Source organism: Spermophilus citellus (assembly GCF_964194105.1).
Source record: "Spermophilus citellus genome assembly, chromosome: 17".
Lineage (NCBI taxonomy): Eukaryota > Metazoa > Chordata > Mammalia > Rodentia > Sciuridae > Spermophilus > Spermophilus citellus.
The window spans coordinates 72,578,371-72,606,163 of NC_138199.1; the positions used below are offsets into that span (position 1 = coordinate 72,578,371).

Genomic DNA, 27,793 nt, shown 5'->3' on the forward strand with positions numbered 1-27,793 from the left:
GAAGTGCCAAGGCAGGGGAGATGCCAACCTGGAGTCTCTGGGAAGATGCTTCATTCCAAGGTACAGAGACAAGCCTGGGGCTCCCAAAGCCCTCTCCTCCCCAAGACTTGCCAACCGGAGAAGACTGACTATAGCTCAAGACCAAGGGCAGAGTCTGGACACTGATCTTCAGATGCCCAAGTCCAGGCCTGCGCACACGGCCGCCCCTGCCTCACCAATCCCTGCAGCCAAGGGTACACCCCAGGAGGCTGGTGAGGCCCTGTGCTACACTTGAGAAGGGCCAGTCCTAACTAACACAGTCTGGGGGCTTTGGAGAGGGCCACCCCTCCCCAGCCAGGCCTCCAGGGGTCTGCTTCCTCCCCTGGGAGGGGTTCACGGCCTGAGTGTGGCTCAGAACTGGCAGGCAGCCCCGCCTCTCCCCACACACCCCGTCTCTTAATGAGCTCGTTAATTAACTGCCAGGTGGGGTTCAACAGCTCTCTGCTGCTGCCATAAACCCTGTTTGTTTGATCGATCACTTCTGAGCTTTGTGGCATTTGTTCTTGGGGACAGAACTGCTACTCCAGGCATGGTTGGAAGGATGGTCCTCCTGGGCAGTGCTGTGGGCCCGGACAGACCCATTCCTGGCCCGTCCACTCCTTCCCTTCTCTGATCCAACCCAGGGCTCATGTACCCACCCTCCACCCTCCACCCTCCACCATTAGGACAGTGCCTCCAGGGGACCCTTTGCTGCTGGCTCACCACAGGTGGTCACTGCAGCCTCTGGCGGCTGGTCCTTAGGCCCGCCTGGCCCCCTGAGCCATCAGGTGGAACAGGAAGGTGAGTGAGAAGGCAGGCCTGACAGCCCATCCATCTCCCTGAGCCCAGTGCAAACAGCCAGCTGTGCCCAGGGAGAGGCCCAGAGGCTCAACCCTCCCCTGGGTTCCCACTCCCCGGAAGTGAGGCACCAGCAAACAATGCCCCAGGGCCCCCCAACACTGCCTGGGGCTATCCAGGGGGCTGAGAATCAGGCCCTCAGCCTCTCCTGCGTGGGCTTTTCTCTGGGTAGCCACAGTTCAAGGGCCTAAACCCTACTTGACAGGGCCCAATCCTACTTTCCCACTCGAAATGACAAATGCCAGTTCCTAGTCATTGTTAAGAACCCTCAGGGGACGGACTCTGGGGTACAGAGTCCCCAGCTGCCCTGAAGATAAGGGCCACAGTCTGGCGCCTACCCCCATCCCAAGCACAGAGGCAGAGGCTGGAGAGGGAGGTTTTATTGTGTAAAGTGGCCGATTGTACAGAGCAAAGATTGTACTGACCAGGTGGGGCGAGGGAGACCCAGAGGCCCGAGCGGGGCCGCTGGAGTGGTGGCACCCCCACCCTCCACACAGTGGGTGGGGCAGGTAGGGTTGACAACTGCCCCCTGGTCCTGCTCAACAACAAGGCTGTATCCACTGACCCAGGGAATATTAAGGGGACCCTCAATACCCCACTCCAAACCCCTAAAACCCACAAGAGCCCCCAGTCTGGCTCTGTAGTCGGCCAGCCCCCAGTCCCCTCAGCCAACAGCCTGGTCACACTCCATTTTCCTGTGGACCCTGGCAGAGATCTGGTCTAGAACAAGTGGTTTCAGGGTAGAAGGCCAGGAGGGTTCCCCTAGACCTGCCCAGGTGCCTCAGGACAGCCCACGGCTCCTTGGGCAAACCCATCAGGGCACAGTGACCTGTGGGGCAGCACAGGAGTGTGCAGGCACTGAGGGGTCAGCACAGAAATGTGTCTTGAAGAGGGAGCCAGAACAGGGAGGGGGCTCTGGCAGGACCTGTAGTCAGAGAGGCAGGAGGCTCCTAGGAGACCCGTCTGGGAAGAAGGGGGTTAGAACTGGGCTCCATCCTCCCCAGGCATTAGGAGCCTCTGGGGCCTGCCACCCAGGAGGACCTGGCCACTCTGCCCACCCCAGGCCATGGTGGTGGTCATTTAAAGCTCAGAAGACTGGGGCAGGGGGAGCAATAGGGACCAGGGGCCCCCACTCCATTTCTCTGCAGGCCTCTGTCCTCACACCCGCTGGATCTCAAAGAGCTTCACATCGGTGTCGTACCAGATGGGTGGGTCCACATTCCTGCAGAGGAAGTGAGCTGTCACCTTCACAAGGAAGGGAGATGCAAGGTGACAGCCAGCCCAAACCAAACTCTCTTCGTGATGTCCCCCCTGGACAGGGGGTCCAACCCTCAACCAGGAAAGACCACCATGATTGACTGTCTTGACATTAACCCCTCTGTGGACGGGGAGACCCGGAGCCAAGGTCCCTGCTGAGCCCTGCTGGACAAGCTCTCGGGTGAACCCCAGACCCACCCAGGATAGTGAGCAGGGCCCACCTCAGGTAGATGACACCCCACATGTAGGTGCGGAACCACATGGCGGTGCCCGAGTTGGCCTGGTACTTGCGGATGAGGATGGGGTGGGGCACAGGCAGCAGTCCCACCAGGGTGCCGTGCTGCAGGAACCGCAGGATCTCTGACTCGTCCGTCAGGCCCCTACAGGGAGAAGGGGTCTCCAGCATGCTCAAGTGGACTAGCAGGGCTTGGGGCTCACCCTGGACCTCTGAGGCCCACTGTCCCTGTCACCCCTCCACCCAAACCTGGGCTGGCCCCTTGCCAAAGCCCACCTGCCCGAGCCCCTGAGCCTGCCCAGGCTCTCACTTGTCAATGCAGATCTTCTCCACCTGGGGGACCAGCACCTGCAGCAGCCGCATGATGGTCTGCAAGGGCAGCTTCGACTTCCAGGAGAGGACCTGGGGCAGGGACAGAGCTCTGGGGATGGGGACCCGGAGCCAGGGGTTCTCTCCCAGCAGGCCATGGCCTACACCCAGCAGGGACCATGAACAGGAACTCTCACTAATGGGAAGAGCCTTTTGCATGTTAAGCAATCCCACCGGCTGGCGGCTGTGTGTGCACCTTTCAGGAGACTGTCACCTTTAACCTTGGCAATGGTGGGAGCAGGGAGGACATTTATTATCCCATGGCATTGCCTTCAGTGGGAATGTGAGTGGGAAGTGATCCCAGGGAGGAAATCAGAGGGTGATTTATTCAGACAGTCAGCACAGTGGAACCTGATCCTGCTGGGGACTCGGCCGACAGTGTAGACAGGGGAAGCTGAGCCAAGAGAGGCCACACACGAGGAAGGTCACCAGCCGGAAGGACTGACCCGGAGCCAGAGCCAAGCTCCCATGCCAGAGGCACGTCTGGATACATTTTCATCTCCATCTGTACCGAGCTGTCCCTAGACTCAGGGGACCCCTGACTCAGCTCCCACAGGGCCACCTGCCCACACACCATCCCTGCTCCTCCAGCGCGAGGCCCCTCACCCAATCTGGCGTTGGGCTCCACTGGCCACTGGCTGATGGGCTGGACAGTCGACGCTGCTCCCTCCATGCCTGGCTGGACTCCTGGTGCCCAGGGAGGAATGGAAGTGAGGGGCAAGGGAGCGGATACGGGGCAGGGGCACAGGGCAATGAGGTCTCTCCCCTAGACCTCGTGGGGACTTGCTTCCAAAGGAAGGGTAGGCCCAGCCCAGCACCCTTTGCTCTGGGCCCCAGGCCCAACCCAGCTTGGTGACAGGTTTAGGACTAGAGGCTGATGGGACAGGACGGGTAAAGGCCAGCCTCAGATAAGGCTGATGGATGAGAAGGCTGACAGCCAGGGCTTTACTGTGACCAGTAAACAAGGGAGGGGTCTGTGAAGGCCCCCCCCAGTCATCAGTGCCAACCCCGATGCCCTAGGCATGACACTTGCTACAGGTGACCCCAGAGTGCCCTGGCCCAGCCCATGCCACAGAGGCCAGGGAGGAAGGCAACGCCCAGCCTCACCTGCCCCTGCTGCCCCCTTACCCACCCCCTTGGCTGGGCTGCCTTCTGCCAAGCTCTGCTGGGGTTCAGGCTCCAGGGACCGCAAGGTGCCATCCTCTGACACCTGGGACTTCTCTGTCAGCTTGTCTATGCCTGGGTGGGGCACAGGGGGGACACAGGAGAGAGTGAGGGCCCCTGCCACATGCTCCTTCTGGCCTGGCCCCGGTAGTTCCTTGTCCTCCACATGCTGTAGAGGCACTGTGTCTGATCTCCCTTGGTCCCAGCCCTGTGCCCACCCCTCCCAGAGCCCACTCCCATCCCAGAAGCCCCACAGCCACCAGGCCACCCTCCGGGGGCCAACCCAGTGCCTCCACCCTCATTGCCGTTCCCCTTCCCCACCTTGCAGATTCCCAGCAGGGGCCATGTCCTTTGCCAGGATGGGGTGACACCCCAGAGATTACGCCCATCCCCCAACCATACCAGTAGCCACACCTTCTCCCACTTGCCAGTGACGAACCTGGGGTGGCCACCAGGCTGGTCTTGAGGGTGCCCGGCTCTGCAGGGGCAGCAGGGCGGGAACCCTCCATGGAGGCACCCTCCTGGGAACCAGTGCGGGACAAGGGCTCGGGGGTCCGCCGTCGCCGTTGCAGGGCCTTGTGGATGGCGGGCAGGTCAGTGGGCAGGTTGGCCAGCTGGTGGAAGACACTGCGCTTGCGGATGATGGCGTAGACCAGGTTGGAGTTGCCTGTGGGAAGCAGCGCCGGTTGCCCTCCCCCACCCAATCTGCCAGCTTGGGGGTGGGGGCGGGGTTTGCAGGACAAGAGGGTGTCTTCCCCAGCAGCAGGAAATGGTCCCCGGAGCCCAAGAGAGGGGGCCAGGTCCAGCTGTGTGGGCCAGATGTTACACTGTGGGAAAACAGCTTCCAGCCTGAGCTCCCCACATCCCTTTTCAAGACCACCTCACGACCCAGCACTAAAGGGGAGATCCCTGGCAAAGTGGGGTGGACCCCACTGCCCACACCAAGCCAGCTGTTGAATATTCTGAAGTGTTCCCTGAACCAGGGAGCCCAGGAGGATGGGGTCCCCTGTTCCCATCCAAGTTCCCCCATAGTTTGTGGGGGAAAGTGCTTTCCAGAGTCTCAGTAGCCCCCCAACCAGCCCTGCCTCATACCACGCTCTGCTTTGAGCTCCGCATCCATCCCAGGGCCTCTCTATAGGTCACCCTCCCTCCATAATGCCTCCCACTCATCCTTCACAGATCAGCGCAAACTTTACTTATTCTGGAAATAATAAGAGTTATTGCTAATATTTGAATTGCCAGACATTGTGCCAAGAGCTACCTGTGGGAGCTTTCTGTGCCAACACCCTCTGCGACAGGGACTTCAGTGCTATTGTTGTGACCATCTTATAGACGAGGGCACTGAGGCCTTGAGAAGTGGAGTACCGTGTCTAGTCACAAAGCCAGTGAGAGGCAAGCCCTGAATTTACACCTGGCAGCGGGGCATCTGTGACACTGGGCAGGACAGCTGCTGGGACAGCTATCAGGGTCTTACCACTCTGAGTCTCCCTGCTATCCCATTTCAGAGGAACCGTTTGACCCAGGTCGGGGAGTCACATATTTAAAGCCTCCTCTGTGCCTTCCTCTCCAGCTGAGCCACATGGGCAGGAAGCACAAAACCTTTTTTTTTTTTTTTTTTTAAACTCAGGAACACTTAACCACTGAGCCACATCTTCAGCCCTTTATTTTTTTTAGTTTTTAATTTAGAGACATGGTCTCTCAGAGTTGCTTAGGGCCTCACTAAGATCCTGAGCCTGGCTTTGAACTTGCAATTCTCTTGCCTCGGCCTCCTGAGCCACTGGGATGACAGGTATGTGCCACCACACCTGGTGGGAAGCACACCTTTATTCCCCACTGTATTGGCCCTCCTTAGGCAGAAAAATAGCCTTAACCACTGGCCATCCTTATTCCTTATTCAGGCCAGGGGGTTGGGCCAGAGCCTCACCATCAAACTGGTACTGGATGATGTTGTTGAAGACCTCTAGAAGGAAGAAGACCAGGTGGTGGTTCTGGGCAGCCGAAAAGAGGAACCAGGTGGTGGAGAAGGCCTCCAGCAGGTGCAGCAGCTTGTTGGCGGTCACCATGGACAGGCTCTTGAGGTAGGGTGACACTGCAAGAGAGGCCAGCTCACTCCTGGGCCCCCCACCAGCCACCCTTGTGCATCCCAGGCCTGGGCAGAAGCACATGCTCCTACTCCCAATCCATCCTGCTCCTGCCTGTGAAGTTCCTTACAAAGTCAGGGAGACCGAGCCTATAGAGGTCAAGTTCACTGTGGCCATATCTCCTGCAGGCAAGGCATGGACAAGATTGTCCCCATTGTACAGATGAGGAAACTGAAATTCAGGGAGGCTTATAAACGTGGTCCGAGTTCCCCAGTAATACAATGATAGGGCAGGAAGGGATATAAACTCAGGGCTTTGGGGTCTTTCTAGAATGCCAAGCTGCTGTTATCCTTAATATGTATCTTTTAGCACAGCTTTGTGAGGGGGGATAAAGCCCTCATGTAGTTGGATCCATGCACACAACTTGATCTGTGTGTCTCTCATTTCACATCTTTCTCCCTCACCAGGCTGAGGGTTCAGAGGACAGGGGTGGGCGCTAGCTTGTTCACATATGCCATACCTAGCTGGCACCCAGGTTAAGATTTGTGGGATGCAGCCAATATGTGCATGAGTTACCTGAAGACAGTCCTGGCCCTAGAGCCCACAGCCCAGCCAAAGGCATCCCTGGATCCTATTCCACCCACCCACCCTAAGGGCCAAACCTGATCACAGACAAGCCAGCCACTGCCGGCCACCACCATCCTCTCCCAGACACCCACAATGGAACCCTTCTGTGCCAGCCCACAGCCACCCACCTGGATGGGCCCAGCCAGCCTGAGGCCTCCCCACCTCCTTTCCCATTCTGCTCACTCTTGTCCTTGCAGGTGGGCAGGGTAAAGGCAGAGAAGAGGTGGCTTTGACATTCCTCACTATGACCCCAAATCTTCCCTGTCCAATACAGTAGCCATGAACCACATGTGGACATTAAGCGCTTCAAATACAGCTAGTCCTGAGATGTGCCATATGCGTGGACCACAAGATTTTGAAGACTAGGTGTAGGACAGAATGTAAAAGATCTCATTAATAATTTTGTGTCGGTCACATGTTGAGATGATGGTATCCTGGTTACGGTGGCTTAGGTAAATACATCATAAATCTTTTGTCACCTGTGCCTTTTGTTGTTTTTTAATATAGTCCTAGAACATTTCACAGTACACAAGTGGCTTGCATTGTTTCTATGGGATGGAGCAAGTTGGAGCAGGGAGACATGGCCTGTGGCCTGCGCCACCTGGTGGTGGGCCTGGGGAAGGCGGGCTCAGGCCCTTACCATTGACCACGATGGTGAGGAGGCAGTCAAAGAGGGGCTGCAGCCTCTGGTGGCCGCTGGTGATGATCTTGTGGAATACCTGTGCAGGGACAGAGAGGGGCATCATGGGGTGCCCGCCACCCCAAGACTCACTAAGAGGACATCACTCCCATGCGCCCAGCCCTCACCACAATGAGCAGGTCTGCGTGGGTGCCAGTGAAGACAGGTATGTCCATGGGCACACGCACTGAGTAGGGCTTGTTCAGCCGCACCCCGAAGTTCCGCTCCCCACTCAGGAGCAGCAGGATGAAGACGCCGATGTGCATCAGTCCCACCCGAGCTGCAGCATGCGGCACAGAGGTCACACAGGGTGGTGAAGGGGAGCCCAGGACAGGGACGCATCTCGGGGGGTAGAGGGAGTCCCTCCTGGGAGGTCGGGGCACCAGACCTGAGCTCCTGGGAGGCAGGACAGACTGGCAGGACCCCACCCATCTGCGGGAACCCCCAGTACCTCATGCCCACCCCATCTTACACTGATCTGCTCGCGCATCATTGAGGAAGTAGAGGATGGGAACCAGGATGTCCAGCACGTCGCTGCTCTTCAGCACAAAGAAGAGAAATTTCTGGAGCAAGTAAGGAAACAGGCAGGCTGGGTCAGCTGAAGGAGCCACTGTACCCCATCTCCTCCCCCAGGTTGGAGAGACCCCAAAGCTCTCTCTGTCCTTGGGCTAAATGGACACAGCCTGAGCCCATGAGCCGCTTCTACGTGTCTCCATTCCCTCTCCACCTGCCCACCTTGTTGAAGTCACAGAGCTTCCAGAAGAGGACTAGCAGCTCTTGGTGGAACTGGATCTTCTTGGTGGAGTTGGGCAGGTAGGTCTGGAGCAGGGGGTTGGACAGCAGCCGGGCTATGCCCTTGAGAATGAACTGAAAGTCCTGGGAGGGAGGGAGCAGGGGTCTGTGGAGTCTGGCTCCTCCTGGTGTTGGCTTCCTATCCAGGCCCCCCGCCCCAATGCTTTCTCACTCTCCTACATCCCATCCAACCCCCAGAGCTTGAGGGACCCAGTTTCTGACATTATCAATAGGGTCTAAGGGTGGACTCCTCAGGAAGCTGAGCCTCAGCCCTACCCCCAGCAGACCACAGGCTCCCCTGTTCCCAGGTTACCTGCCCTCTAAACAGACTGCAGCTCCTGGTGACCCCACACGCACACCCTAAACCAGGTCCCTGCCCACCTGGACTTTGATTTTGTTTTTGTGCTGCTAGGGATTAAACCCAGGGGCACTCTACCACTGAGCTTCATCCTCAGCCCTTTTTATTTAATTTTTATCACTTTGATACAGGGTCTTGCTAAGTTGCCAAGGCTGGTCTTGAACTTGCGATCCTCCAGGTGGGCTTGTTGACAGGTGCCATCGTTCCACACTGCTCCCCACATATCCCTTCCTGTCACCCCATCACACAAGGAGCATTTGGGGTTCTCAGAGCAACCACCAAAAGCTGAGCTGTCTCTGCTTTAATCCTCACAAGTGGAGACAGCTATGGGTCCCATCCAGTGGCAGAAGTCAGGACCTTGGGAGCTCAAGCACATCCCCATGGACACAAGACACACGCACTCCGGTCTGCTTGGTCTTTCAGTTCACTGTTCACCGTCATCTCCCCCACCTCGGAAACTACCTCAGAGCCACCTCCTCCTGGAAGCCTTCCCAGTTACTCCCACCCAGTTGAGGCCACTGGCTCTTCCTACAACTGGAAACCCCCAAAGTCCCATCCTCACTATTTAACCTGGGGGTGGCACCAGTTTGCAGAGACCATGGTTCCTTTGTACAGGAGCCAGCACTCCCTCCACCCCCAACAAAGCCAAAGTGACTGTGGGAGATGCACAGTAAGAATCCAAGGGCAGGTGTGACTCACCTCCTCCCGATGGATGCGGGACAGGTAGTTCACAAACAGGTTCTCGGGCCCTGGAGGCTGTCAAGAGTGAAGTCCCTGGTGAGCTGGTCCTTACCCCAGCCTGGGTGGCAACAGCAATGTCCCTCCTAAGGCACACCTCAAGGTGCCTCCTGGGTGTCTGTTGCCCAGGGCCTCTGCCCACAGCCCCAGCAGGGCAGCAACCCTCCCCCCGTCAGCCTTACATCGGCATCGTCCATGGCAGTGCCTGTGGTGGTGCCATCCACAGTGGGGCTGGTGTTGGTGGCGCTGTCGTGGTCCAAGGTGACGATGAGCACCTGGGCAGCCTCCTCTACCAGGGGCTCCCGGTAGTCGGAGAAGAGCAGGTGGTTGTAGGGAATCCCGTAGCCCACGGGGTCATAGGCACACACGGTGTTGAGGAGGGAGGTGAAGAGGGGCAGTGCGTGTCTGCAAGGGAGAGAGGGCGGGGCTGCAGGCCACCCCTCAGGCCAGCACTCCAGCCACCCCTCAGGGCCACCTCGCTCAATAAGCGCCAGGGTCAGGCTCCGGGCTGGCAGCCAGGGAGCAGAGCCACGAGCTTGTCCCTCTGCGTGGGAAAGGCCCTGTTCAGCTATGCCCACCTCCAGCTCTGTCCTGGGCCAAGCTTGGCTGAGGACAGAGGGATCTGTCTCCCAGAGCGTGAGGGCCACTGGTGAGGGACTTCCTGTGGGCAGAACCCCTCCCTGAGGCTCAGAGAAGGGGCCAGAGACCCAGGGAGAAGGTGGGCTTCCCCCTGGGGAGCAGAGCCCCAGCCCAATCACCTGGCTCCAGGCCACGGAATGACTTGAATCAGATTCGTTTGATGTCAGGGTTCAAGCTCCTCATCTTACAGGTGAGGAAACTGAGACCCAGGGAGGTTAAGTGAGTGACGAAGGTGGCAGTTTGCCTGATAAGGCTGCGTGTGAGAAAGAAAACTCTGGCCAGCCTTTGACTGGCTGGGAAAGGGGGTCAGCCGCTCCTTTCTCTTCTGGGAGTTGGGCAAGGTGGGGCAGGAGGCAAGGAAAACCCGAAGGGAGGTGTGCCATGTTACATAGGGATCAGAGCCTGGAAGCAAGAAGGCCAGCCACCAGCCTTTGGGTACCAATGCCTGCACTGCCCAGTGCAGCCTGGGCACAGCTGGGTGTACCCAGTGGAGCATGTCCACCTGCACCAAATAACCTACCACGTGGCTGTGTGACACCAACACATACCCCAAAGTGCCCCCATAGTCCATGAGTGCCCCCATGTGGGCTTAGCTTCCTCACTCATCAGGGTAGGTCACCCCACCCCAAGTCCCCACCCACTGTCCCCACAGAGCAGTCACAAGCCACTTGCAGCTAATGAATGTGCCTGGTCTGAATTGAGAAGCGCTGGAAGTGTAAACTACACACTGGACTTTGAAAAAGTAGCATGAGAAAGTGAATGTAAAACACCTCAATTTTTTTCAACTGATTGCATGTTAAGTGCTGATATTTTTAATAGTTTGAATTAAATCACATATATTAGTAAAATTAATTTGACCTGTTTCTTTTTCACTTTTTAGATCTTATAACTGCACATGTGATTCACATCCCACTGCACACATAGCTGTACATGGAGGACCTGGATACCTGGTCAGCCAGGGGTCCCCAGTTCCTGTCCCAGTCACTCCAAGGAGACACTGAACCGCATTGGAATCAAGTGTGGTTAAGTTACCGTTCTCCACCACCAGGGGGCAGCATCTCCCCCTCAAAGAAGAACTGGGGGCTGGAACTGGTCTCAGTTCAGGGGTGCCTGGAACAAGGAAGACACTGCAAAGAAAAGCCAGGGGTCCCTCACCTGTTCTCCGTGGAACAAAAGAACTGAACCCATGGGTTGGTACTGCCACCTTCTGGAGCTGGGGGCAGGTACATGGCCTCAGAGAAGCACGTCAGCAGCAGTTTCAGCAGCTCCATCCTGGGGGATGGTTGATGGGAACAGGACACCTTAGGATCTCCATCCCCTCTAGGAGGGGGCTGCCCACCCTGGCCGGAAACCCCTGCCCAGGTCCATAAAAACAAATGACCCCATTCACTCCTGTAAGGCCACAGCTGGATGGCAAGTGGAGAGGGTCTCCTTGGAAGACCCCATGGGTCTCCGAGTTGTGCGGGAGCCCGGCCAGGCTCCAGCTATGCCGAGGGCTCTTGCCTGAGCCTGGCTCACCGGTTCATGTCGTGGACGTAGTTAGGCTGCGGGGAGTGGGCAAAGCCCACACCAGCCTCCCAGATGTATTCACAGCTGTCCAGGGAGTGGACATCCTCTGCTGAGTCCTGGGGACAGGGACAGAAAGAGAATGGGTGGGAGGTCACAAGGTGAATGGCGGTATGTGACAGAACCTGTCTAACCCAAGCTTCCTGCCATTCCAGGGGCAGTAACCCTTGAATCCTCCTAAAGATACCCTCAAAACACCCTGGGTCCCAATGTACAGGGAGGAAATGGATGTTCTTAGGTGGCTTAAGAATTACTTTTCAAACACTTACATGGATTGTTTTTACTTGCTCGGTACAGTCTGAGACAGGAAGGGAGGGAGGGGCAGGGAAAGGTGTCCCCAGTGGTGGGAGGGCAAGGAACACTCAAGGTCAAGTCCACGGACCACAGGAAATGAGAAGGCCAGTCCTGCTGGGTCCCTACTCCCCTACCCACCTCGTGCACACTAAGACAATGGAGGCCTATGCACAGCCGCCCAGAGGCAGTGGGCAGGGCCAGGCACCAGCTGGCTCCTCTCCAGTGTACCAGCCACCACCCCCAGCCGGGACGTGCGTACCAGGCGGTCCAGCTCTCCTGAAGCACCCCCAGCTCTGCTGACTGCATCCTACCCAAGGGGACTTTACCTGGCTCTGCCCCAACCCAGGGCCAGAGCCCACCCTTGTGGGGACGACGGTGGGGCCTTACCACCGTGCTCCTGCGGTGGCTCTGGACTGTGAAGTCTGGGCAGAAGAGCAGGTCGGCAATGGCTAGGAGCAGGGACTCGGCCAGGGGACGGGCATTCTCATCCTCCTCCTCACCCTGCTGGGAAAGCAGGCTGCCTCAGTAGTGGCTGGCCAAGAAGAGGTGGACCCAAGGCTTGAGGGATGGTGGGGGACAGGAACTGGGTCCCTGCAGGCACCCGAGGGCAGAGGGATGGAGGAAGTGGAAGTAGACTTCTGCTCATGCCAAACCTCCCCTGGCAGGAGGAGGCAGAACAGGGAAAGGGGCTGAGAACACAGAAGAAAGCTCCCCACTGACTGGGGTGCCAGGAAGGCTCCCAACCTCAAGGGCTCAGCCCTGCTGGAAATCACGAGGCCTCACCCCTCTGCCCTTAGCTGGAGACGAACCCAGGGTGCAGGGGGAGATGACAGCATGGTCACTCTCTGCCCTCTGAAGGCCCAGCTCCCTGCTCCTGCCTCTGCATAATTACCCCTGCTCTCAGCTCCCCTCCTCAGCCTTCATCCTCCAGGTTATAGGGACAGAGACCCCCATGGGAGAAGAACCCAGGACCCAAGGAGGCATCACTGACCCCCATCCTTAGCAGCACCCCCCACTCCCGCCCCCACACTTCCAAATGCCAGAAGAGGTTTGGAGGAATGTGCCCTGTCACCTCCCACCCACCCTGGCCAGGCCCACAGACCCCTCCTCGTCCTGCCCCGGGCACTGTGGACCAGAAGAAGCCCCTCCAGTCCGGGTCCTCGAAGATGTAGGGCAGCACGCGGGTGAGCAGCCGGCTGCAGTTTAGGACAACCTGCTTCTCCTTCTCCGAGTGGCAGCCACTCTCAGCTCCCTGCACCAGCTTCTCCACAGCCTGTGGGGAGCAGCACAGGGCACATGGGGCAGTGGCCAGGTTGAAGGGACCCCAACTGCACAGAGTCAGAGGCCCCACTGGGCAGGGCCATCTCTGCTGATGGGATCAGCCAGCCCAGGAGGACCTGGGTGTGGGCCAGAGCAGCCCAGAGCATCAGAGAAACAGAGCTTGGGCCACCACTTGATGGCCAAGACCTTGTAAGTGACAACACCTGTCTCGGCCTCAGTCTCCTCATCTGTGAAGTTGTGACACTAATAGTGCCACCCCACAGGGTGAGCAAGTGAGCTGACTTGTGCAGAGTGCTCGGCAAGGCTTGGCGGAGGTCTCTAAACTGTGGCTGCCATACTCACTTTCCCCAAGGGGAGGGCCACAGGGCAGGGGGACTGGGTGAAGCCTCAGGAGCACGGTGACCTGGGGGTGGGATGTCCTGGGTTCCTGTCCTCTCCCGCTGCAGGCTGGGCCATCATCAGCCACTCTGGGGAGGGCAGGAGTGGCAGCGTGGGGCCAGGCAGCCCTTACCTTGTAGCACAGGGTGGCCAGGTTGGAGGGGGACTCTTCCCGCACAGCCCGGATCTCTGCTGCCGGCACCAACGCAAAGACATCCTGCACTGAGGTGGCTGTGTCTGCCCAGAACTGGTCCCAAAAGGCGTCATCGGTGGCTTCCACAGGCTGTGGGGGGGGACCCAGTGTCCAGACTGATACAACCCCTCACCAATGGGGACACAGTTTACCCAAATCGTGGCCAGAAGAGATCCCAAGAGTGAAGCCACAGCCCCCAACTGTTGCCCGGGAGTCTCCCCAAATGGGTGACGGACGTGGATCAGCTACCACAGCCCTGGCCAGCAAAGCCAGGCTTAGAATGTGCAGTCCAGGGGTCAACTGGCCACTGCATCCAGCAGCCTGCGTGTCCTGCCTGCGTCCCCATCCTCCTCTGGCAGGGAATGCTGCCCTGGCCAGCTGACACAATCCCCAGCCACACCACCAGGTCCTGGACCCATGGAAAGATGACAGTGGGGACATGTGCTCCATTTCCTCTCCCCCTCAGCCTCCTCTCTCTCAGCATGCCCCCCCCCAGGTGCCAAATCTAGGACTGATGACCCCACACACGTGCCCCCGCTCAGTTCAGTTCTCTCTCCAGGGCTCCTGCCTCCAAATTTACCTCCTTCAATCCTGTCTCGACACTGTCCCCAACCCATGTGCTAAATAAAGCACAGAGACCTATGGGGGCTCCCTGATGCCTGCTGGACCAAGTCCCAACCTTGGCCCAAAGTCAGCCAAGACCTTCCTTACACAGGCTTGCACACACATAATGCGTGCAAACAGATTTACACATACAAACACACACACCCTTGCATCTGTGTCTGTTACCCTAGGACATAACCCTGATGGCTCTGGTCTTTTCCATCACCCAGGTGTCCCTTTCCCTAGCACACTTCCCCCATTTCAACACTGCTCCAAAGCCCCCCGGGCCCCATCAGAGCAATATGCCTTAGACTCACGTGCTCCTTGAATCATGCAGACCGTCGCTCAGGCAACCAAGGCAACTAATTTGAATAATGAATTTCACTTTTAGAAATCTCTCCCATGGACATAATTGGAGATGTGACATATGAAGATATTTACTGTTATTACAACAATGTTTCAGTCATTGTTGGTAACAGTAGAAAGTTGGATCTAAATAGCCATTCGTTGGTGACTACTTAAAAATCTAAGGCACATCCGTAGAATAGAATGTTATGCAGCCATCATAATTGCATTTTCAAAGATATTAACTAATGGAAAATGTAGCACAACATTTTGTTAAAAAAGACAAGTTATAAAACTATCTATAGGATGATCATAATTTTATGTTTAATTGCATATGAATAAAAGGTTAGAAGATGAGGTATCAGGATTTTAGTTAAGGCAACAATCTCTTGGGAAGTTTTAAAATTTTTTGGTTGAGCACCTGCTTTTTTCCTTCTGCATGCTCATCTGTGGGAGCCTAGGACTCTCTCTATTTGGGCTCCTTTGAAGGTCACCTCCTCCAAGATGCCTTCCCTGGTTGATCCCATCAACATAGCCTTTTTTTTTTTTCCCTTCTCGGAAACCCCAGGGATCAAAAAGCCTGATGGCCTGGCTACCTGAACTCTATACACATTATTCTTGTTATCAGAATTAATATACAGAAATATATATATATATATATATATATATATATATATATACACACACACATATTTATATAGATACGTTTTTTTAATAAAAAAATAATTCTGTCCTCTGGAGCCTCTTCAAGTCTCCGGCCCCAACCCCTGTTCTTCACGGTTCCCAACTTGGGTCCAGGCACACTTGCCTTGAGCCCTTAGTCCCCAGCCCTACTTCTCTGACCTTGCAGTTGAGGCATAGGGCCAGTATTCAGACAGCATTTTTTCAGCTGAATTTGTAATCAGGCCTGGCAACCCTTTCAGCCAGGGAGTCTACCCAAACTCAGAGCTGGGGTTGCAGGCCTCACCAAGGTTGACACAGACCCTAGTCCACTGCCTGAATAAAGACCCCCACCCCAAGGGACCTATAAGGTAACTTGTGGCTCTGGCCCTCAGGACAGGCCTGACATAGCCACTGCTCAGTCCCAGAACTGGTAGAACAAGTTAGCTGTGGGTAGAAGAACAAAGGCCAAAGGAGGGGCCCTGGAGCTGGGGTTCACTGGTCCTCAGGCCCCCCGTCCAACAGCTCTCAGATATGCAACTGGGGTATAGGAACATGACACTCCTGTCCAGATGGCCCGGGACCAGAGTGGCTTGGGGCCAGAACCTAGGTTCTCCCCCATCTGGGAGCACCTCTGGGAAGCTGCCACCTCTGACATTTTGCCCACCTCCCAGGTAGCCACCACCCCCTTAAAGGGGAAGAGTCCAGTTGAACATCAAGCAGATATGACCTCTGACCTAGCTCATCAGGCAAGCATCATCTGAGAACTGAATTCAAAAGGAAGGCAGAGACTTAGGATGGGACTGAGAAGGCCCAGGGAAGCCCCTTCTAGACACAGAGGAAAGATCTCTTCAGGAACAGGTTCTGCCTCCCCATTTCCTCAGCTGCGACCTCCTCTCCTGGTCCCATGGCAGTTCAGACTTTGGTATTTGGTGACCATCCCTGACCCTACCAGGCTGATACCACAGCATTAGCCAGGGTCACTGGAGCCCTTTGGGCTTCTGAGAGCTCCCACCTCAGTGACCCCAGCCTCCACCCAACTCCAGGAAGCTTTCTTTGGAAAAAGCATTTTTTCTCTGGCCCCTGATGCTAAGGGCACAGAGAATGAACTTCCCTACCCAGAAACCAGGTATTCCTAATCTGGTTTGCCAGGTGCCCTATCAGGCCAGACACCCATTCAGGCCTAGAGGACCAGCTATAGCTTTTGACAGTCTCTTGTTGGGGGCAGAAACTAATAGAAAATAGTGCTCCAGCCTGCTAAGTATGACCTGTCCTGAAAGCCCGTGTCACCACAGCATTCATGTGTACATTGTGTGCACGTGTGTGAACATGCACATCCCACCCCGCTAGTTCTCCTCTGGCCTGCAGCAGAGCATCCCCAAACATGCAGGATCTTGGAGGGAGTCTCAAGTCGAGAGATGCCGCCCTCCAGGGACCTACCTACTCTAGGAAAGGATCAAGAAACAAAGCCAAAGCTGCTGGCCCTCAGGCCTAAGGTCAGGCCTGGCCCAGGGCTGGCTGATGGAGCAGGAAGAAAACAGGATGCAGGGCAGGAAGGCAGAGAAGGCCAAGCAGCAGCAAGCTCAGGCCTGGGCCACAGTAAAGGGTGCTGGGTCTACTTGTCTGCTACCCAAAGCACAGCGTCTGAGAGCTTGAAATCAGAGATCATCCTGCGGACAACTGAAACTCTCAGGAACTCTCAGTAAGTAAAGTCCAGGCTGACTATTTGGGATCTTGTCCTCACACCCAGGCTGCCCCCAAAAGATCACTCTGCAGGGTCCAAGACTTTGGTCACTGAGGTCTCTTCCTCCAGACAGCCAGACCCTCTCCCACCTGCAGAACCCCAGTGCTGTCCCGAAGGAGGCCCCAGCTGGTCTCCAGTCTACTCCAGTCTAGTCCAAACCTCACTGTCCTCAGCTGGGAAACAGAACAGCACAATCTCACAGGCCTATAGCCAGGGAAAGATAGAGGAAGGCTGTGTTTGGAGGAGGGGACCTGAACAGGTAGGAATCCAGACCACTGCAGATCCTTTGGGACCTGGTGAGCTCGCCCTGCTGGCCTGGCAAAGGACCCAGCTGCTGAGCCACATTCATGCAGCAAGGTGACTCCTCACCAGAAGGGTAAACACAGGAACCACCCCCCAGCCCCACACTGAGAGGAAGGCTTATGTGTCACAGACCTAATGCCCCATCCCAAAGCTTCAGAACCAGGCAGGAGCCAGGTGGATGGAGGGAAGCAGGTCTGGTTTTTATCAAGAGCCTCTCAGCTGGGGCTAGAGACTCTCCATGGGTCCTGGGCATTTGCTGAGCGCCTGACCTTCCCAGCACAGGGATGAGAGTGTGGGAGCAGAAGTTCAGACTCTGGGGCTGTGACTGACTCACTGTGAGTAGATGGCTTTCTCTACCCCACTCTAATTGCCAAGAGCAAGAGAGAGCCCTGAGAATAGCAGGGTGGGGGTGCCCCCCCCCCATGGCAATAAATCAAGAGCCTTTTGGAGGGACCTAGGGAGTCAGGATTAGGCATCTTGTTGGCTAGAATGGCCTGATTCAAGGGGCAAGGAGAGAAGTGGTGGGCAGGACAGCAGCCTTGCTGGAGCCAGGTGGTTTGCTTTGGGGACAAGGAGGTGGTCCCCTGTGCCACTTGTGGACTCAGTGGAGAGTGTGTAAGTATTGACTAGGCTGAAAGGTACCCTCAGCTCCCTTGACAGCAGACCAAGGACAATCCCATCTCCATCCCCAAAACAGAGAACACAGGATTCCGGCAACATCCATCCACTCCACAGGGCCTGAAGGAGGATCCCCAGAGTGGTCCACTGCCGTGAAACTGGGGCTCTGTATGCTTGGGGACGGGTCCCCTTGCCAGGCTGCCGCGCTGCCCGCCACTCTTTGCGTGTTCCCAGGAAGACCTAGGCCTTCCCTGGCCTCAGGCATCGACCGGGGCCCAGCGAGGCCGCTGCTGCCGCGCACCAGCTGTTTTCCGGACCCGGGCGGGCGCGGGCCCGGCTTTGTTTGCATTGAGTCAGCCGGGGTTGTGCGTCCGGGACCTGTGGGCACCGAAGGGCAGGGAGGGAAGCAGATCGGCGGATGGGTGGGTGGGAGTGGGGGGATAGGCTGATGATGCGGGGCTGAGGGCGCTGGGGGGCGGGCGAGGCGGGCAGGCAGCAGCATCGCCGGCTTGGGGAGAGGCACACGTCAGCCTAAGGTGGCAGCAGCGGCTGCGGGAAGAGAGGTGTTCCCGGGAGAGGAGACTGAGGTGGGGGGACAGGGCCAGGGGATGGAGCCCTGCGGTACAGGCCAAGGGGTCTCGCTCCCACGCTGTCCTCTGCGTCACCCTCTGGACCAGCCTGTCGCCCCATCTCCCCGGGAGCCAAGTTCGCGCAGCCCCCGGCCCTGCCCAGCCCCCAGCCCAGCAGGTGGATGGGGAGGCTGGGGCCCCGGAGCGCACCTGCGTCTTGGTGGTGAGCTGGATCACCGCCTTCCGGAAGTTCAGCTTGGAGTCTGCGGATCCCATGTCGCTGGAGCCCGCTCCGGCCCGACCCCCGCTCCGACTCTAGCCCGGGCTCCGACTCGGGCTCCGGCTCGGGCTCCGGCTCCAGCTCTGCCGCCCTGCCGCTCTCGCAGGAGCCGAGCCGCGCACCCCGCCCGCCGCCCGGCGTCGGCCCCGCCCCTCGTGGCTCCGCCCCGCAGCTCCGCCCTCCCTTGGCTCCGCCCCTCGCACCTGCCGCTGGATCTACACACAGCTCCCGGCTCTGCCAGAACCCGCCCAGCTCGGACCCGGTGGTACCTCCGCGCCTTTCCCCCTGCGTCCGAGCGTAGTCCCCGCTCCGTCTCCCTCACCGCCACTCAGTCCCCAGGACCCGAAAACCTCCCAAGTCTCGTCCCCCGCCTCCGCCCCCAACCTGACCCTCACTCTCTATCTAGGCTCCATCTCCGGGGGCGCATTCCCGTCGCCCTCTCCACTCGAGTTTCCCCCTTTTCAATCCGTCTTCCTCATTCTTTTTCCTTTTTTTTCCTGATCACTATTTCTCTTCGTCGCCTTTTCTCTGACCTGTCAAACCCACGTGTCCAGACAAACCCGCAGTTACTCCGAGCACAAGCTGCAGACTTAGCCCTCGGTTCTGTTGGAAGGTGTCACCGCCCCGGGAAAGTCGCTTCTCGGCTTCATGAGAGCCAGAGGTCACTGTGGGTCTGGACCCCTCACAGGCCACCTGGCTTCCCTGGAATACTTTGAGGCCCATTCAATTCAACAAGTGTGTTGGGCGGCTGGTGTTTACCAACACCGTGTCAGGAACACACGCAGCCCGAGGCACAGAGCCTGCCCTGGAGAGCGAATAGCTGGGAAGAAATGAGGGCAGAATTACTCAAGGACAACCTAAGCATCCGATAGAGGCAAATTAATAACAACAACCACAAATATCTACCTCCTGAGGTAGGTACTGTCATCCTCCTTTTACACTTGGGAAAACTAGGCTAAAAGCAGTTCAGTCGTTTTCCCAAAGCCACAGAGCTAATAAGGAATAAATCCAAAAAAGCAAATAGAGCCCAGCTCCAAAAGAGGCTGCACTTTTCCCACAACATTGTCTTAAATGCTGTGCCTAGAAGCCTCTGAAGGTCCTGGATGCTTCAAAAGGAGGTGACATTTATCTTAAACTGGAATCCCACAGTGAAAAGGAATGTACCATCAAGTCAGCAGCTGGGGTGTGAATGCAAGGTGGAGCAGGTGGGGAGGTGGGGAGGAGGGGGCAGGGGGGTTTCGGGTTCACCAAAAAAGCAGGATCCACAGGGAACAATCAAGGGGTAACTCTATCTTTCCTCCACAGTGTGCTGTCCTTGTTTGAAACAAAATTCTTGGCAGGTCCAATGGCTTTTCTAATCACTCCAAGAAAATGAATGAATTGTTCTTTTATTGGGCCTTAAAAAATATATAATCCATTCTACAAATTGCTCAACCCCAGTTCAGGTCAGAGTGACATTAAAAACTCTGAATCACCGTTGTTAGGAATATGCAAATAGAAACCATAATAAGATAATGCTACATTACTGAATGGAATGACTTAAAAGGACACTGACAATATCAAATGCTGACAGGGATGAGGAGCAACTGGAACTCTCTCATACATTGCTGGTGGGAATGCAAAATGGAAATACTTCTTTGGAAAATAGTCTGGTGGTTTCTTAAAAAGTTAAATATATATTATTATGCAACTCAACAGTTGAGTGTGATGCTGCATGCCTGTAATCCCAGTGAAGCAGGAGGCTGAGGAAGGAAGATCACAAATTGGAGGCCAGCCTCAGCAACTTAGTGAAGCCCTTGGCAAATTACAAAGACCCTGTCTCAAAATAAAATATAAAAAAAGGACAGGGAATGTAACACAGAGGTAAAACATCCCTGGGTTCAATCCCCAGTACTTAAAAAAAAAAAATCAATAATGCCACTTAGGTATTTACCCAGGAAAAATGAAGACATAGATCTACTTAAAAATCTATAGGCAGGGGCTGGGGTTGTGGCTCAGTGGTAGAGCGCTTGCCTCACATGTGTGAGGCACTGGGTTCAATTCTCAGCACCACATATAAATAAATGAATAAAATAAAGGTCCATCAACACTAAAAAATATTTTTAAAAAACTATAGGCAGATGCTGCTGCAATTTCATTCATAATTACCACAAACTGGAAACTACCAATTTCCCATCAACTGGTGAATAAATCAATTAGTTCATTCATAATGGGACTAGTACTCAGCAATGAAAAGGAACCACCGACACAGCAACAGTGTGCCTAGATCTCAAAAGCTTTGTGCTAAGTGAATGTAGCTAGGCATAAAGTAAAATGTACAACATTATCATTTACACGACATTCTGGAAAAGGAGAAACGGGGGCCACACAAAAGAGAACTGTAGTTGCCATAGGCTGGGAGTGGAATGCGGGGACTGAGACAGGGAATGAGGAAACGCCGTACTGCGGTGGTCCCATGCCTGTACAGAGTTGTCAACGTTCCTGTAACTAAATGCCCCAAAAAGGTAAATTTTACTGTACATAAACTGGACCTCGAGAAGGTTGATTTTTTAAAATATTTATTTGTTGGTGGAGATGGACACAACACAATGCATTTTTTTTTATTTTTATGTGGTGCTGAGGATGGAACCCGGGTCCCGCCCGTGCTAGGCAAGCGCTTACCACTGAGACACAATCCCAGCCCTGAGAAAGTTGATTTTTTAAATGAAAGAAAAAGAACCAAGAGTGTATAGTAAATAGAAAAAAAAGTCTAGTTTTATGCATGAAAATATTAGGAGGAAATAAAACAGAGCTTTTGAACATTTAAAGAAATTACCTATCCCTTATGGATTTGAGGATTCCCCAGAAGTTCTTTTTTTTAAGTTGTCAATGGACCCTTATTTTATTTATTTACATGCAGTGCTGAGATTGAACCCAGGGCCTCACACGTGGTAGGCAAGCGCGCTACCACTGAGCTACAACCCCAGCCCCCAAGAAGGTTCTTGCAATGATTTCTCCATACTGAAACCACATCGCACCCTCCCATTATACCCCGCTTCAAAGGAAAGCTTTCTGGCCTGTGGCTCCCGTGGCCCTCCCTGGAGCCCTTTTTCTGAGTCCAACCATCATCCAACAAGCATTTTTACTCAGCACCTGCAAAGTGCCGAGTACCATTCAAGATACTGGGGTCTAAACACAAAGGTAAGCTCCTACTGCCAAGATGCACCAGGCAACAGTAAAAACTAGAGTTTTGCGGTTAAGATTGGACATCTGACCAGGGCCCTGGTGGAAGCTGGTAAAGAAAGACTAGACAGATTGGGGAGGCGGGGCTGAGGCATGGAGGATGATGGAATTTTTCTGTCAGGGTCCCAGCTGGACATGGATGGAACATTCGGACAGAGTAATCAAAGAGTTACTCAAAAGGTCATGCCCTGGGACATACTCTGGGGCTAGAAGTGGTGATCTGCCTCAACCATTCACATGCTGGAGGGGACAAGGGATTGAGTGATATCCAGAATTCAAAGAGAGAGGGAGCGAGCCTGCCACAGGAGCGGTGGTGTCTCAGGGCCTGGAAGGGGGGGAGATGTGCAATAGATACCCCACCTCCACCCCTCTCCTGCCTCCAATTTCCTGCCCATCAGGTGAACCCACAGAAAGCAAGAGGGCAAGGGAGCCCACTGATGTACCCCATAAAAGCTCAGTCTGTGGGGCATGGAGACAAGTGCAGGAAATGGGAAGAGATGTCCAAGGGCAAATGGGCAAGGGCCAGCATCCAGTTCGTAGAGCGAGTGGAAGGAAGGCCCAAAGTGTAGCAAGCCTGGCCCTCCCAGAGAGCAGGGATACCTGGCCCAAATGTAGAGCTTTTGACTAGTGAAAGTTTGAGCCTACACACAACCTGATAAGAAGCTTGAATTTTATTCTATGAGCAATAAAAAGCCTTTGAAGTGGAGAAATATGTCCTCATTGGGTCTTTTTTTTTTTTTTTAAACTGAAAGTGGAGAGTCAAGAGATATTTTTAATTTTTTTTTAAAGAGAGAGAGAGAGAGAGAGAGAGAGAGAGAATTTTAATATTTATTTTTTAGTTATAGGCGGTCACAACATCTTTGTTTGTATGTGGTGCTGAGGATCGAACCCGGGCCGCACGCATACCAGGCGAGCGCGCTACCTCTTGAGCCACATCCCCAGCCCCTCATTGGGTCTTAGTGAGCCATCCTAGCTAGGGCAGGAGGGACAAAGTGATGGAAGACAGAGAACACAAGTGGAAGTAAGAGTTGATAAGGGCTGAACCAAAGCAATAATGAGGATAGAAAAGAAAAAGCAAAAGGAACCCTGGAAATTAGTGGTTCCTCTGATGTGTGTTCTAGGTACAACTGCGGTATAAGCAACCTCCCCTCCAAACTTGCTATAAAACAATAACCATTTTCTTATGTTTTTGCATTCTTTGTGTTAGTAATTCAGACAGGGATCCTGCTGAGATGGGCTGGTGACTGTTCCATGTGTCTGGAGTCTGGGCTGGGAAGACTAGGGTGACTGGGGCGGGGCTTAAGGAGCTGGAGTCATTTGAAGGCTCTTCACTCTTGTTTCTGATGCCTACACTGCAAAATCCCAAAGGCTGGGCTCAGCTGAGTCTGAAGACAAAGCACCAACAAGTGACTTCTAAGAGGGGGCATCTCCAGGATACATAGGTGGGGCACAGTGGTGCGCGTCTGTAATCCCAGTGGCTCAGGAGGCTGAGGCAGGAGGTTCAAAGGCAGCCTCAGCAACTTAGTGAGGCTCTGAGCAACTCAATGAGACTCTGTCTCTAAATAAAATATAAATAAACAAGGGCTGATGGTGTGGCTCAGTGGATAAGTGCCCCTGGGTTCAATCCCTGGTGCAAAAAAAAAAAAAAAAAAAAAAAAATGCATATGAAAAGAGGCTGCTCCCAGAGAACAAGAGGGAAGCTGTGTGGCTTGTTAGTACCTAGCCTGGGGAGCAACATCCCAAGTCCCTTCTGCCATACTCTATTGGTTAGAATAGTCTCAAACCCACAGATTTAAGGGAAGCCCCCTCTCTTTGGAAAGAAGATCAAAGAATTTGGCATCACATTTAAAACTCCACATTGTGGGTGATTCTGTTCTCCATACTCCTTCCCCTTAACCTCACCCTCCTTGATTCTGATCCTTGGCTCCAAGTCTTCTCCTCCCAGAAAAAAATGGCATCTCCCAGGTGCACAAGTCCCCTTTAGTGTCTCTTCTCCTCTCCTCACCCCTACATCAGTCCACTGGTAAGTCCTGATAATGTTGTCCCCCAAATATATATCCTATCTTTCTGCCTCCATCTCCACTGCCCCCACCTTTGCCAGGGCCCAGTTGCCTCTCTCTACAGTGGGCCTCTCACATCTGTTTCCAGTACAACAACCCTCAGACTTTGAAAATGCATCTCACAACACCTTCCTCACCCCCACTGAAAAAACTCTTTACCCTTTCGTGAAACAACCTTGGCAGGGCCCCCCTCAGGCTGGGCAGGGTTTGAGCTGCCCTGTTCCTACCCCCATCAGCCCCTGGGTTCCACCCAGTTTCTCCAGTTTAAGCGCTGCTCTCTCCGCTCTTCCTCCCTGGGCTTTGTACACATTGTTCCTTTGGCCTGGGACATCCCTCCTCCCACTCTTCATAGAGCTGTCTCCCTCTTATCCTTCAGGGCCTTGTCTTAAAAGTCTCCTTCCCTGAGAGATTTTCCAATCCTAGCTAATCAGCCCCCAGTGTGTTTCCTAAAATATTTACCACCATTTCAATATTTTTTTCATCCTTATTTGTTTTATGTCTATCTCTCCTACTGAAATTCAAGCTTTGCATAAACAAGGACTGAGCCTGCTTGTTCTCTGTATCCCCAACTCTTAGGGCCATGTCAGCACACTGCAAGTATTTATTGGATAGAAGAATGGAGGAAACTCCTGGGTTTCTGGCTTGGGTGGCGCTACTTTGGTAACCATTTGCCTCAGTGGTAGGAGTGACATATTTGGGCCAACTGTTTCCAGAATTCATCTTTCAGATTTCGCACTAGCTTTTCAGGTGGGGCAGGTTGATCTGGCCCGGGGACAAAGGGAAAAGGGGAACTGTGGAATGTGATCACAGGGGGATAGGGGGTGAAGAAGGAGGCCAAGGAATTTGGTTCTGCAACTGGTTTGAGATCATGTTTGTTCATTCATCGGGCACCTGCTGTGTGCCAGCCAGAGTCTCTGTGCTCAGGCAGTCCTTGCTCCCTGGGAGGGAGACCTGCCACAGGCAGTGGGGCTAGGAGAAGAGATGCTACTGTGCAAGATGCAGTGGGAGCCCAAGCAGTTACAGTGGGCAAATGGGTCCGGGGCCTCCCCACAAATCTCTCCTCTGGATGCCCCAGGCCTGGGACTTCACCTGCCCCCCAGCCAGGAAAGTAAACATACACATACACACGGCACACAAGTGTGTGTGTGTGTGTGTGTGTGTGTGTGTGTGTGTCTCCATCCTAACAGCAAACACTGGATAGTGCTGTTTGCTGGCTGGGCCCTGGTACTCTCCTGTGCCTTTGGCTTGCTTTACTCTTGCAATCCTCCAACAGTCCTGAGGAGGTATAAAGGAGGAAGAATGGACGCTTTGGGCAAAAGTATCCTAGATAGGCCTAGAGGGGTTAAGCACCAAGGATTTGAGGTAAACATATGGAGGCACTTCCTGCCCACAAGGACTGTGAGAATCTGCAATACTTTCTCTTTCAGAGCAGACAGTTGTCTGGGACCAACTCAGATGGTGTGGCAGGGAGAGGAAAGGGACACCAGATGACCTCACTCACTCGGCTATATTGAGCGCCTTACCCCGCCAGGCGCTGACCTCAGACTGGTGAAAGGGACAGATGGGGCCAGCAAAATCATTCAGTGCACTGTGCACTCAGCGCGGGACATTCACTGGACACATAGGCAGGGAAGTGCTGACCGCAGGAACCGCAGGAACGTGGGGACCCGAGGAAGGATTGCTGGTATCACTTGATCCTTTGACCACAACCCAAGATGCACAGCGCGTGGGGTCCGCTGACCACCTGAGGGCTCACATGCACAGGCTGGACGGCCGTCCCCTCCCCCAGAGCGGCTGGGGTGACCGCGAGCGGCAGGGACCCGCCAACGTCAGCGCTGCCCGCGAGCTCGGCGTCATTTCCGGCGGCTGAGCCTGGCTGGGCGCGGAGGTGGAGGATCGAGGCCAGGAGGTGGGCAGAGGCGTCTGTGCCGCCGCTATGGCATCAGTGTTCCAGCCCAACCCACGCCAAAGTGGCGCTCGCGGGCAGGGCGTCTCCGTCTCCGTCTCCGCAGCATCTGTGAGCTCCAGGTTCGGGTTTGGGTTCGGAGTCTGCACCCAGCTCCAAAGCCAGGATCTGGGCTTGCATCTCCAGGTCTCTGAATGGCTCTGGTGGGCGCCGGGAAGCGCCCTTGGCTTCCCGGTAGGGGATGTCAAGCAGACCCGTGGGGAATCATACTGTCCAAACCTTGGGAGGTCATCGAATCCATCCAGGATTACCAAGGTCAGGTGGTCTATTATGTCCCACCCCTGGGCACTGCCCTCTACTCAGCTTTGACTGACAGAGAAAAGCCTGAAATGGATCCCAGGGCTTGTTGGCTGATAGCTCCCGGAGGCTAAGGAATTTTCTTCTTGGAAGGCAGGTCTGCTGTCCCTTCTCATGGAATAGTTTAGAATGTTCTGTGCGCCCCAAAACACAGGGAGTGGCCCCACCCCACCAAGGGCCAGGCATTCTGCTGAGCCAGATCAAAGGGCCTGCACAGGCCTGGCACATAGCAGGCACCCCCCAGCCCCAGCCAGTCCACAACTACAGGGTCACTCAGACTTTCACTCTCGTGCCCTGCAGAGGGGGACTGGGAGGCTCCACCACCTGGGTCAGTTGGTCATCCAGCTTCAGCCCTACACCCACCCCTGGCCCAACCTCATGGGACCCAACACTGAGAATCCAAATTTGCACCAGCAGTTTGAGCTCTGGAAAAACAGATCCCAGCACATCCTCAGTCCCTGTTGACTGCCTGTCCATCCCTGCCTGTGGCTGGGACAGGAGGAGGGTGGCTACAGAAAGAGTATGTTTGGGTTAATTATGCTGAGGGCTTGACCTGTGTAGGCAAAGCTAAAGGCTGAGAGATGACCCAGGAGCTGGATGGTTTTCAAGCGCGGGGTTACCTAAGTGGGTCCCTGAAAGCATCCTTAGCTCCAGGGGTTGGAGGTGAATCTTCGTGCTAGGAGACTGCCTTTAACTGCTTCAGCAAGAGGGAGACCTTGCTAGCATCCTTAGTGCCCAGGCTGGGTAAACTGAGGCAGCTCTCCCAGGCCTGGCCTCAGCCCTTTGCTGGTCTGCCCTTGCTTGCCTCTGGGGACTTCTGAAGCTCCCTAAGGTAGTCCTGGCTCCCGTGAGTTCCTTCCCACAGAGCTTCAGAGTGAAGAAAATGACAGACAGCTGGACAACTGGGGGCAGGGCAGAAGCTGAATCTGTGAATACTTAGTGAGCTTGAGGTCCTGACCAGATCCTTCTGGAACTCAGTCCCTCAATCTGCTTATCCCTTAGACTCATTTTGTCCCCATCTTGATAATGGCATCACCATCGCCAGTGACTGGAGATAGAAATCTAAGATGTCGCTCTGATGCTTTGATTGAATTGCAATTTAATTTGTAATTCAATCTGTCTGCACATCTTATCAGTGCTACCCCAAATATTTCTTATGTCTCTCCACATCTATGACACAGCCTTGCCCATCTCACCATTTTCTCCCTTCTAGATTATTACAAGCTTATTTTCTTGCTTCCTAGCAATTCCAGACTCCAAAACTACCAGAATGATACTTTACAAATGAAAATCAGGGGCCTTTTATTGGTTTTCACTTAGGAAAAAAAATCCTTGGGCTGGGGTTAAGGTTCATTGGTAGAGTGCTTGCCTAGCATATGTGAGGCCCTGGGTTCTGTCCTCCATACCACATAAATAAATAAATAATCCATCCTGACTCCTCCCCATGACCCTAACTCCTAGCTCATCCCTCCTCTACCCCCTCCAGTCCAGCCACACTGGCTTTTCCCCTTGCCTATTGGATGTTAAGCTTTTTCCTGCCCCAGGGCCTTTGACCTGTGGTTGCCTGTGCCCGGGACATTCTCCCCCCAGAGCTTGGCA

General features: G+C 54.8%; 2 protein-coding genes across 5 annotated transcripts in view; one reads left to right on the forward strand and one right to left on the reverse strand.

The window, feature by feature from the left end:
• Positions 1 to 1,240: 1,240 nt before the first annotated feature.
• On the reverse strand, positions 1,241 to 18,945 carry HID1 (HID1 domain containing). 4 transcript variants are annotated; one of them, XM_081272347.1, is made up of 19 exons: positions 18,580 to 18,943; positions 13,468 to 13,617; positions 12,778 to 12,948; positions 12,063 to 12,179; positions 11,334 to 11,440; positions 10,971 to 11,087; positions 9,359 to 9,581; positions 9,138 to 9,194; positions 8,024 to 8,164; positions 7,761 to 7,851; positions 7,417 to 7,568; positions 7,250 to 7,328; positions 5,826 to 5,990; positions 4,341 to 4,568; positions 3,870 to 3,976; positions 3,344 to 3,424; positions 2,679 to 2,770; positions 2,355 to 2,513; positions 1,241 to 2,098 (listed from the first exon to the last, which is right to left on the reverse strand). In XM_081272347.1, exons 1-19 carry the CDS (start codon positions 18,643 to 18,645, stop codon positions 2,035 to 2,037), a joined length of 2,367 nt encoding a protein of 788 aa, XP_081128473.1. In that variant the 5' UTR covers positions 18,646 to 18,943; the 3' UTR covers positions 1,241 to 2,034. The 4 variants fall into 4 exon arrangements, with proteins under 4 accessions (XP_081128473.1, XP_081128474.1, XP_081128476.1 ...); XM_081272348.1 differs by having other exon boundaries at positions 12,063 to 12,176; positions 18,580 to 18,942; XM_081272350.1 differs by lacking the exon at positions 12,778 to 12,948 and having other exon boundaries at positions 12,063 to 12,176; positions 18,580 to 18,945.
• CDR2L (cerebellar degeneration related protein 2 like) overlaps positions 15,194 to 27,793 on the forward strand; it is a 30,524-nt gene continuing 17,924 nt past the window's right edge. The window contains exon 1 of the mRNA XM_081272352.1: positions 15,194 to 16,837. The gene's annotated coding sequence lies outside the window, so the exon portion shown is untranslated. The remainder of the gene's footprint in view (positions 16,838 to 27,793) is intronic.

Bases quoted from the DNA above. Each gene is read 5' to 3' on its own strand.
- HID1 (XM_081272347.1), bottom strand. From the start codon at position 18,645: ATGGGATCCGCAGACTCCAAGCTGAACTTCCGGAAGGCGGTGATCCAG. The intron at 9,195-9,358 runs GTAAGGCTGACG...CACTCTTGACAG, and splicing joins CTGCCATGGACGATGCCGAT to CCTCCAGGGCCCGAGAACCT. The intron at 2,099-2,354 runs GTGGGCCCTGCT...CTTCCTCTGCAG, and splicing joins TGGGGTGTCATCTACCTGAG to GAATGTGGACCCACCCATCT.